The sequence below is a fragment of the Centruroides vittatus genome, unplaced genomic scaffold (genome assembly GCF_030686945.1).
Source record: "Centruroides vittatus isolate TY-2023 unplaced genomic scaffold, ASM3068694v2 scaffold_1014, whole genome shotgun sequence".
NCBI lineage: Eukaryota > Metazoa > Arthropoda > Arachnida > Scorpiones > Buthidae > Centruroides > Centruroides vittatus.
This window is the reverse complement of record NW_027122665.1, coordinates 586,956-599,485: the sequence shown is the minus strand read 5'-3', so window position 1 is coordinate 599,485 and position 12,530 is coordinate 586,956. Positions and strand designations below refer to the sequence as shown.

Genomic DNA, 12,530 nt, shown 5'->3' with positions numbered 1-12,530 from the left:
AGACTTTAATATTAAATATAGTTACTTATTTAACACCTTATATAGTTATTTATTAAACAAAGTCTGCCAATAGTTCTTTGAATGATTTGATAGAATAAACTATAAAATAATTTTGAGCAAGTTCAGTTGTAAGTTTAAAATCAATAGATGAATAAACAAACAGGTTCAATTAATGACTTCAGAAAATATTTAAGTATTCTAAGCATTATAAATCAAATTCAGTATGAAAATTCTAAATCATATTGTATCCTAGATAAAGATAGCAAATTCTTTGTACAAGTAGTTTCAAACTATAATAATCCACACAGATTAATAAGCCCTTTTCAATAATAATCAATAAAGTTAATATGAAATAATTAAAAATAAATAATAATGTTATTATTTCTTTTCTTGAAATGATATCCTCGTTTCTTGATTTCATTAGAAATCAATATATTTTCTATATGTTATATATTTATTGAAAATGACACTACTGCTATTTAGATAACAATGTTAAATTACAAAATATGTTAATAATATTTTAGTAAAATATTCTTGATTTGTAAATTAATATTATAGTCTTATTTTTGTTTATGTAATTGGATACTTCAATAAATAAATCAACAGCAGTCTAACTAATATAATACTGCAAGCATACATTAAAGATGTATGTTTAGAAATTAAAATTGTAAATAATAAAATATATTGATAAAATGTAATTCCACTACAATCTGACTTCAGAACAATTAATAAGGTAATTTTAATTATAAAAATCCCTCTTTGAATATACATACATTCTAACCATTAAATGATACATTACTGTCAAATAAGATCAATTCTAACAAGTATAGTTAGTTATTTCTCAGAATGCTCTTCAATAATGAAAACTTAAGATAAAGCTTAATACAAACAACACAAAACCAAAATACACATAAAAATCAATTACCACTTACAGCCATGTTTGTTATCATATTTGAAAATAATTCATTAACAGCATAAAGGGCTAAATTATTCTATTACATCATCAAGAGATATAAAAATGAGTTGATTTTGATAAAGTTTTACCTTTTTTTTTTTTTTTAAATCAAACTTCAAATTCAGACATTAATTTAAAATATATCTATGTTCTCAAAGTAATACTGTGAAATCTATGTAAACAGTAAACACACAGCACTGAACATTTTTTCATATTGAAAGATTTCTGTTTTGAATAGGTTTTAATATTTTTTAATCTTTAAACCATACCAAATAAATGTTATGTAGTTATGTTTGTTTTTATTGTAAAACCACTTTTATTATATATGTAAGAAACATTTTATATTAGCTTTCATCTAAATTAATCCAAAATTATTCCAACCTAAGATAAGAGTATATGAATGCAAAAAGTATGAAATAATCAATTCAATAAAGTTTGTGTTGTTTCTGAAAACTTACAATAGGTATTTGAATATTCGAATCGGAGAGTTCTTAGTTCTCAGGTGTGTGCACTCACATGCAAACTAGCTAGCACAAAAAATCAAAAACTAGTATCCCGCTCTCGAGACCATTGGAAGGCCAAGACAATTAAGACATCAGCCTATCACTCTGGGGCCCCTGGATCAACTCCCTAGGAGAGCAACTCTCCAGGAATTATTCAATAGTAGTCCATCCCAGATATGAAGGTTCTGACCCCCACCATCCAATCACTTCCTCTGAACCCCCACAGTGGGCAAAAGAAGCCAACTGTACCTGCAGAGTAAAAAGAGTTTTAAAAAAAATGTCTAACACTGCCATTAGGGAAATTCTAATCATATTACAGTAATACAAAAACCAAGTTATTCAGTGACCTGGCTTCTCAAGGATTATTAATACTCTAATTGTTAACTTTAATCTCTTCAATTACCAACAATGTTAATCAATTTGTTCCCAAATACTTTATATTATTCAGTTACTAACTACTCCAGACAAGGCAAACAGTCAGCTTAGTGTTACCTTATTCTCGAGAACTCATATGTTTCTTGAAAGTTTTTTAATTCTTAAATGTAATTCTACACTTGGTTAATTCCAGCAAAGACTAATATTAACAAAGACCTAATGTCTGTATGTACCTCATCATGTGATTTTCATTTTTCTGAAAAGGTTCAAAACTGTTTTCAGAATAGTTTTTTATGTTCTGCAATGACTATTATACACGAAGATGATTTTGTCTACAAGCAGAATTTTAATTTTCTGCTTTACTTGAGTTAAATTACATTTACTGTATCCAAAATCTGTTCCATTTGTGTTGGACAGGTTTCTGATTTATACCAAAATATAACAGAAAATCACTCCATTCTAGACATATTTTGAAACGTATTTTGAAACCGTGACGGTAGTTTTTGTTGATTCATAAACTCCATAAGGTTTAGATACACAGACACTTGGCAATGTCCATTCTAAAGTTTCTTCTATTTAGGCAGGTTTCACTTTCAAGTTCCATTTTTCACAAATTTTACTGTACTACAATTCATAAACTGGTTTACAAGATTTGAACAAAACTCTCCAAATAAGCTTTTACCATTAGTATTCTTTATTTTTCAAATGTTTCAGCTGTTCATGCAACTATTATGAAGATACATTGATGCAAATACAAAACAGAATGCCCAATTTAAAAATGAAACTAAATACAGAGAATAACAACAATTTGAAATGAGCAAACAGTAACAGTTGAAAAATAAATCAATAAGAAATAAAAATAAAAGTTTTATTTCTTATTGATTTACACACAATACAATAAAATACAACAAATACACATATACCATATATACTCAATTAATAGTCAATCCCATGTGAAAGTTGACCCTCTATTTTTTGGCCAAAAAAATCTAGAATTTTTAATAGACCCAATGTAAAAGCAACTCTATTATTTCACGGAAAACAGGTCAACATTTGCCAAATTTTTTTCATTCAGGACAAACATGAAAATTAAATATAAAAATTCATATAATTCCAGTTTCATATTTTTTAAACTGTTACAGAAAATGAATTGCTTTTTTCTGCAACTTTTACATCTGAAATATAGAAGCTGATTAGAATTTAAATCTATTTTTAAAAATCATACTTTGATCCCCTTGGCATGATAAATTACTACATTGCTTCATAACTGAAAGGATACCCTGTGTTATTAAAAAAACAAATAGCTGCATCTTTACTTTTAAAAAAATCACTTGATTATTTTATTTTTATGTGAATATAAAAATTTTAAAATTTTGCCTTCCTATGGAGTCCATTTTCTATAGCAGTACCAAATCGATACTATTACTGTAATTCATTGCTGTTTTGTTTTTTATTTGTTTAGAAATCAGTTCAACTTCTGCTACTGATTCAGCACTTTAGAATCTATCAATAGCTTGAATTTCAGCCCGTTAAAAGTAGCATCCATGTTAGTTAATAGTCAACCCCATATATTTGACCTTAAAAAATGGTCTAAAAAAATTCAACTTTTACATAAGTATATATGGTAATAAAATGAAATAAGAAATAAAAATACAAACAGAATGAATAAAATTAAATAAATACAAAAAATAATAATAATGCTATCAAAAATCAAAAAGACTACAAAAATTTACAAACAACAATGAAATTATGCATTTCAAAGGATGTACAGTACTTTCAACCAGATGAAAGATATTGTACATCTTTATGATTGATGCACATACAGTACCTGACATTCCTATATATGGTTAACTTTCTACAATGTTATCTTTAGTTCGGTTTCTGGCAATTCTGAAGAACTTTGCCCTGTTAAAATATGGTGTTCTTCAAGATAGTGGCAAGTGCTGCGGTGCAATTTGCTTTCCTCATGTTATATTTATGTTCCATAATTCTACTAGGTAGATTTTATGAAGTGTAGTCTATATATTTACTCACATAGTTTTCACTACCTGAAGTGAAAGGTATATTTCATATATTCTGAGGGTGATGTTTTTATCCATTGGGTCTTTTGTATTCCACAGGAGATTAATCATGTGGTTACATTTATGTAATAACTTTCTTCCTTTAATTTTTGTGACTGATTCATGTTATTAGGGCTGTCCTGATACTACTGGTATTGATACCAGTATCGATCTTAAAGTATCAATACTGGCCAGTATCAGCATTGGGTATCAAAACTGGAAATCTTGCAGACTATCACTGTTCAGTCTGTCATGTCACCTTCCAGTTGTTTTTACTGATAAGAATGTATTGTACTCATTACAATGAAGCTAAGCGAGCCCCAGAGCAGAAATTAATAGTTTGTTGGTTACTCTGGGGAAGTGAACTCTGGTTATCTGGTTCAGAAGTCAGTGTGTCAATGAGTATTTCAGTTTATACTTGTATGAAGTCTTATGCAAACAAAAGAAGCCCCAGATCTACAATCCTGCTAATGAGCTATGTAAGTACTACTATACATGGGATAAGAAGTTGTTGGTGAAGAGGCAAAAATAGTGTCTTCACATTAAAAGTTTTTTATTTGTTCAAATTTTACAAATATCAGTGCAAACAAGTATATACAAATTGTAGCTAATTTTAAACATAACTGATGATCCAAATTGATTGACAAACAAAAGTATTGCACAATGTTTAACTAAATATTTATTTATAAATTATAATCTGAACTCTTAAGCATATACAGATTCTGCAAATGAAATATGATGTAATAAATTTGATTTTTGGTCACTAATATTTTTTTATGTAAGTTTAAATTAACTGAAAATAATGTAAGCTTCCATTTCTGTTTCAACTACAAAATCCAGTTCAGTCAGATCTTACCTGTCTATGAAAAAGGTAACAATATTAGATCCAATACCTGAAGTAAAGTACAGTACAAAAAATACTCAGTGTCAAAGGAAAGTATTGATATGGTATGGTATCAGCAGTATTGAGGCATAACTACATGTTATAAAAAAGTTTGTTAAACATCACCACAGTAAACTTTCTGGTTTGAGATATGCTTGTTTTCGGTAGTTTACCATGCATTTATGTGAATGTAAGACTGCTAATAGTGTGATATGTATATCTATGTGTAGTGGCAGCTTCTCAAACTCTGAGACACAATGCTGGACTTGATGAGTCCAAAATTGTGTCTCAGATATCAGTGAAGTATGCATGTGCCCTTGCAATAAGAACCTTAAAAGCCACTATTATGTACTGAAAAAGATAATTTAAACAACCTGAAATATACAGAGGACAAGGTGGTGGTTTCACATGAACCACTGTTTTTTCCCCCCTCTTAAGTGTTAGGTCTAGATCAAGAAACTGTGCTGTGTTGAACATAGTACAAAATTATAGATGACATTGTCAGGAAAGTATGAGGTTCAAATAAAGCATATAGTTTTGACAAAGATATATTTTTGTTTTATAATGTTTTTACATAATTTAATGTCAAAATGTTTCAGGGAATATTGTCTTTTAACAAATAGAAATTTTAATAACCTAAGTTAATTACAAAAGTGTGAGTATTTAGTTAAGCAGAAATTAGATGGAAATATTTTGAAAAATACTTAGAGATACAGATGACTGGAAGTAATAGATAAAATTAACAGCATATTCAATGGTTCAGTAATTGATATAAAATCATTAAAAAAAGATGGAGTCAGTGGTGTTTCCGCACTGCTGCATAGAAAAAAAAGTAAATAAATCAAAAGTGTTATCTCCATCTCAAAATATTCTTTCTGAAGATAGAAAAACACTCTCTAGTATGATTGTATAGTGCAAGTGGTATCCAGCCATCTATACTGAATATAACAAAATTAAAGTTACAGACAAAAGACAAATGTCCACTTGTCTCTGCAAGACAAGAGAATCTTCAAGAGTAAAGTCATCCAGAATCATGTTCGGAAAGAAGCAATAATCTCTGGAGATACAAACAAACATTTAGTCAATCAATGACCAGCTTGTGATGTAGACATTGTCTCTCGATGAGAGACAATGACCAGTACTGTCCCTGGTCTAATTTTATTTTCAATCTGTAATGGTTTCTGTTGACCTTGCTATAAACTTATTAATTTTTAGTTTGATACTCCAATGTAGACAACATAAGATATATAGATATACTATTATCTATTTATCTTTTATAGAGTATTATGTTATCTTTGCTCTTTTTCAAGAAAACAAACTCACAGAGAAAACAAACCACAGGCACAACCTTTCCTGAACACAGACAATACTGAATTATAAATGCCCAACTTATTGATAACTTGTACTTACGAAAGCTTCATTTCATTATAACTTCATTATTAATGTTTATCATCATCATCATTATTATTATTATTACATACAATGTTATTGAGTTTAAAAGGTTTTAGTGGGTTTTAGTGTATTTGGAAGTGGATTGTGTTTTATATGGTTAGAAAATTAAAATATATACTATACACTGACATAAATTTGACTAACTGATGATAGACTATTAACCATACATGTTTTGATTACCTATAAAGTTGACTTAAAGACAGACTTAGGAATAGAAATCATTCATAACTTGAACAAACTACATATAGGGACCCTCTTTTCTCAAAGTATCTTTATTTGCAGCAAACACTCACTTTTTTTAATAGTTAGATAAAAATTATCAATGAACATTTTCAAAGTTTCTTTACTTTATCTTCAAACTGTTGTCCCATTTTAATACTTAGCCATTCAAAATGAAATATAGTTCAGAACAAATTGCACATAACCCTTTTAAAGCATTTTAAACTATAAAGATATAGTTAAAATTTTACATTGTTATAGTTAATACAATTTTATTTATGTAGTTAAAATGTTTTAAAAAATCACATGTGTTTTGTTTTGAACTATGTTCCAATTTGAATAACCATATATTAAAACAAAACAATTATGAAGTTTGCAAAGATAGTAAAGAAACTTTCAAAAAGCTATCAATAATTTTTATTGACTTATTAAAAAAGAGTTTAAGGTGTTTTCCACTTAGTGATCTCTACACATTACTAAATTATCAGTACATTACTATTAAACATAATTGTAATATGTATGTAGATCAAGCAATAGTAGAGTTACATGTAAATAAACAACCTTGCTAGACCCGATATATTATAAGCTAGACACCAACCAAATGCCGAAATTCTATCGGGCTAGATAAGGCTAATTACTAAATAAATTATGTAACCAATTTGGCACTAGAGGGAGGGAAGGATTACGTTAGGTGCCATCTCTTATATAAGAAATGGCACCTAACGTCTCCCTTTAGTGTCTAAGTTACATATAATACTGGAAACACACATACTTTTCAGTTAGGGCCATAGATGTTCTGAAAATGTACTACACTACTATAAGCAAATTGAAAGAGTGCAAAGCCACGAAAAAAAGTATGCAGAATTAATTTTAAAATATATGGTATGATATGCAAATACTTCTAAAAGGATTTACTTAAAAAAATAGGATAGTTAAACATTCAGCATTATAAAAACAAATAATTAGCATGAATTTTGATATTCTTACACAACCATTTACTGCAATACAGAATTTAGAATAATACTTATTAGCATTTGAGACAATATAATGTAACACAGGGTCAAAACGTGATGACTTTTTTGTACTATGAATACATTTTAGACGTTATACAGTACAAAAAAATTTAAAATATATTTCAGAGTCTGAATATAAAATAATTCAATTGTACATTATTTAATTTATTAATAATATTCAGTTCTTTAAATACAAATGAAGTTGAATATGTATAACAGAACATTTTTATCAACACTGAAATTAAATAATATATCAGTTTAATATAATATAGTCTTTTGTGATTTAATGTAAAATGAAAGAATCAAAATTAAAATTTCTTGCCAATTACTGCAAGCAGATTATTTGATTATTACACAAAAATGCAGTAATGTTCCCAGTTTTTACGATTAACTTCACCAAAACTGTCTGTAAGTTCTCAAATCTGAAGTTTTATTTCAAAATTCAACACAATAAAACAGCGTACAACACAGTAAAGCTGTTATCAACTATGAACATTTTAGTTTCTTCAGCATAAAAATAGTATTTAAAAAAACTTTAAATTTTACTGTAACTAATGTTTATTATTATGAAATTTATTAAACTTTTATAATTTTCTTCTCTGTTTCTTGACTATAAGAACTACATAGAAAATTTTCAGTGTTCCAGTGAAAACATTATAATTTAATTATTAAATGAATTACATTATTATAAATAAATAATGTATTTTATCACAAAATAAAATATTCAGTTTTGAAATCAGTTTCAAATGTAATAATACCTGAATGACTAATTTTTTGTTATTTTTATCCTTGTACATCTGACAAGGATAAAAATAACACAAGTTTCATATAAAATAGTCATGTAGTTGACAAGACATATGGATTAGAATATATATGTTTATATATGATATGATCAAAACTATTCAGTAAGATTTCGCAAGTAATTTGAATTATTAATAGGTTAAAGTATAAACAAATAAATTATTATTAGATAAAATTCATATATGCCTTAATTTTACATTATGAAATAGTTTTGGTTTATTAATTAAGCTTTACCATTTCTGATTAGAAATACGTTCTCAATCATTATGTATCATAATAGCATATTGGACATTTTATCATTGGTTTTAGCTTTTTTTTTAAATTAATTCTGTTGTGAATTAAATGTAATATGATTTTAATTAAATTATATCAAGTAACATCAATTTGAATCCATTACAAATGTAAAAGTACCTGAATGACTAATTTTTTCTTATTTTTGTCCTTATTAGATACTGTTGCATGTGACCCATGTAAAATATTAGTATAATTTACAAGACATGAATTAAAATATGATGTGATCACACACATATATCAGTAAAATATCACTAATAATTTAAGATATAATAATAAATATATATTTGGTTATGGTTTTGATTTATTAGATGAGTCAGATTAATCACCAATCATTTATCATTCATAATTATCTCAGTATGCAAAATATTTTCTTGTACCATCTTCTTTTAGAGATTTTTAAGACAAATTCTATTGTAAATTGAATTTAATATAATTATAATTAAGCAGCATTAAGTAACATCAATTTGAATCATTTTCAAATTAAATAATTTCTCTTATTTTTGTCTTTATTAGGTGCCATTTGCATACATTCATACAAAATATTCACTTAATTGCTTCAAACTTCTATTTGTAATATTTTTACTATACATTGGTGATATATTTACATCTTATTCTGTTTGGAGATAATCAAAATGGTATAAGTTAATCTTAGCTCATACATTTATTTATCTACATGTATATGAAAAGTGGCATTATAGCTTCACAGGGACTAGACATTTAAATTAAGGGGATTCCAGGTACAGCATCGACTTCAAACATTTTTCTTTGGAGAATTTTTCTCCCAGTATCTTCTCCCATTTTTTAACGCGACCTCTGTGCCAAACTGGCAATCTAGAGTCACCAGATATAATCCAAATTTAAATTTCGGGGTTCTTACAACAGTAACGAGTCTATAAATGGCTGCATTCAGCAGAATCAACAGTTGTAACCGAGCAAATAGGTAACTATTACATAGCAACCTGGATCTGCCAAACGAGGAGCGACGTTGCATCGGAACAAAAAGCCTCATTGGTAAGTTTCGGGTAGCAATAGGCAGAGTAAACGAAAGATGCTACCAAATGCGATGTCAAAACACCAAACACATTCCGAAAGAGCGCTCCCGTAGAGGGCGTTTGGCAGAAAAATACTCAACGGCTACGGAACTGCCGAGTCTGCCGAACGCAGCCAACGATAGGTTTGGGGCCCCCTGTTGGTGGGGGCCCCAAACCAATCGTTTATAAACTTTCTGCCCATAGGATAATGCACCACTGACCTTAGGTCATTCATTTATTTATGTGTATATACGAAAATAACTTCTACCAAATTTTACACAATGATTGTATTTAATCATCGATTATTCATTACCATTTTAAATTGAAAACATCCAATTAATTTTTTAAGGTCTTTTAAAGGTTTAATTCAGTTATAAATGTTAAACTGTAATTAAACGGTTTTTTTGAAATTAATCCAACGTTCTAATGCAATTATCGGCTTTGTACGGGATATAATTCGCATTGAAATCTTTCATTTACGCATAATTATAAATTGAAATTTGAATAATTACACACTTACTCAACGTTCTTATTATATTTTTATAAGGATAAAAGTCAAACATTAGGCCTAAAAATCTTCAGACGGAAATTACAAACCAGACGAGAGTAACATCTTAACAATAATTATTAATTACTTACAACTTCGCCTTTCATGGTAGACATCTTTTGTAATAATGGATTTAAAATATATATCTTATTCGTTTTATTGACGAAGGTACCGCCATCGAATGAAAAAATAAAAAAAATAAAAAATAAAAAAAATTCGAAACACTGTTTTGAGTCAACGAAGACGAGACTTGTTTTTCTCGTCAGCGGGAAAGCCGGAAGTGAATTACGAGAACGGAAGTAAGTAAGTGACCACACGTGGTAATAATTTTGACTAATTTATTGAGAAATTTTTAAATTTTATTTCTTAAATACATAATATTATTTATATCTTGTATAGTAGTATTAGTATTGTGTAATGTTATTTTAAAATAATTTCGTCTTACATATATTTTGCATTTTTGATTCTAACCTCTGTGGGGTACAAACAGGGCCCTTTTTTTTTTTTAATCGTATCCATTATAGATTTGGTTTACCATTTCTCGCGAATTTTACCATTTCGCGAATCGCTTCGAAGTTCGGAACTGTCGAGCTCATTCGCTAGCGAAAAAATTTCGCCACCAATTGTATTCCCATTAGTTGACACGTGGTTCTTGTTGTTTTCAAAATGGCTACAGAAACTTTCTCACGCAATAAAGTATATGTTGTAATTACGGATTTTTAATATTCCTCTAACCCAGTATCGTTTTCTTTTTGACATATCTTTCTTTCTCGATAAATAAACAAACACGGCTAACGACGGAATATCGGAAGCGGCCATTTTATTTTTCGAGATGACATTTTCTCTCGCTTAGAAAATGATTGGCTGCTTAAAATTTGCAATCGCTTTTCGCATTCCTCATTTGCTTTCACTATTATCTCAGTGTGAACTAACCTTTCAGAACCTTTTTTGGCAAGCCCATTATGGATTAGGCCAAGTTCACAACGCCCGGGTGATGAGAGACGGATTCAAACTGACCACTCCCGAAAACGCCTAGGTTTATCAACCCATTCGGATTCGAACCCGGGTCCCCACAGCAGTATGCTGCCACCTTACTCACTCGATCATGCGACCGACTTCTTCAATAAGCTGTCGAAGAAAAAATTTCTATAGAAAAGCAAACATTTTCTGATCGTATTTACTTGTGAGGTTACCTATTGTAGGAGATTTTTATAATCTAGATGTAATTCGTGATGATTAAGTAAAATTTTTAAACAGTAATATATAAATAACGTTTCTTTAAAAACTTTTGCTAAAACCCAATACTTTGAAGGCATTATCGAAAAATGTTAAAAATTGGTTTCTTTTCTCCTTCGATTATAACTGTACGAGGGCTATTTTTTAAATAAGGTCCGTTTTTTAATAAGAAGAAAAATACTGTAAATATCGTTAAAATATATTTTTTTCTATATTCTACATACTTTTATCTACTTTTCTACATAATTTCCATTTTGTTTAGACATTTGTCATACCGCTCAACAATTTTTTGAATTCCGACTTCAAAGAAATCTGCCGCCTGTCAAGAAGCCCAATCCACGACTTCAGTTTTCACTTCTCCTTCGTCGTTGAAATGTTGACCACCAAGGAACTCCTTTAAGTATTGAAACAAGTGAAAATCACTGGGTGCAAGGTCTGGACTGTGTGGATGATCGTATCGAGTCAAAACGATGAAGCACTGCCCAATCTTTTTGTTTTGTGATCCTCAGAAAGCAGTCTTGGAACGCACCGAGAAAACAATTTTCGATAATTCAGTTTCTCCGAAACAATGGTATACAAAACTGATCTTGAAATCTGTGAAAATTCAATTGATAACGTTGAAATCGTGAATCGTCGGTCCTCTCGAATTTTGTTATCCACATCACGAACCAAATCTTCAGAAATCAGAGAAGGTCGACCAGGGCGTGGCTCATCATGCACATTAACTCGCCCATCCTTGAACATTCTTACCCATTTTCGAACTTTACTGTCACTCGTAGCATTATCACCGTAAACTTCACAAATCTGACAGTGAATTTCCGCTGCTGCCAAGTTTCTTGCATTCAAGAATCGAATAACAGATCGTATCTCACAGTCGGCGGGAGACTCAATTTTCTTAAACATTTTAAACTTCTACAGCTCAGCATACAGACAGACGATATGGCTGCAAATGGCGTCAAAACGCGCGCCAAGCTTGCTCGGAGCAGAAGCATATGCATACTGCCGTGATTGCGCATTATTCTCACTTTTATTCACAAACGGACCTTATTTTAAAAAATAGCCCTCGTAACAACCGAAGACAGCACATCAGATCTAGATCATCTTATGAACTAGAATTTATTATACTGAGAGAAGAGAAACACACAATTTCCAATAAAAAGA

General features: G+C 29.4%; 1 protein-coding gene across 1 annotated transcript in view; it reads right to left on the bottom strand.

Moving 5' to 3' along the window:
• Pdk1 (Phosphoinositide-dependent kinase 1) overlaps positions 1 to 10,422 on the bottom strand; it is a 51,383-nt gene extending 40,961 nt beyond the window's left edge. Inside the window, exon 1 of the mRNA XM_067283596.1 lies at positions 10,226 to 10,422. Coding sequence (XP_067139697.1) covers positions 10,226 to 10,249 — 24 coding nt within the window. The 5' untranslated portion in view covers positions 10,250 to 10,422. The remainder of the gene's footprint in view (positions 1 to 10,225) is intronic.
• Between the last annotated feature and the right edge of the window lie 2,108 nt (positions 10,423 to 12,530).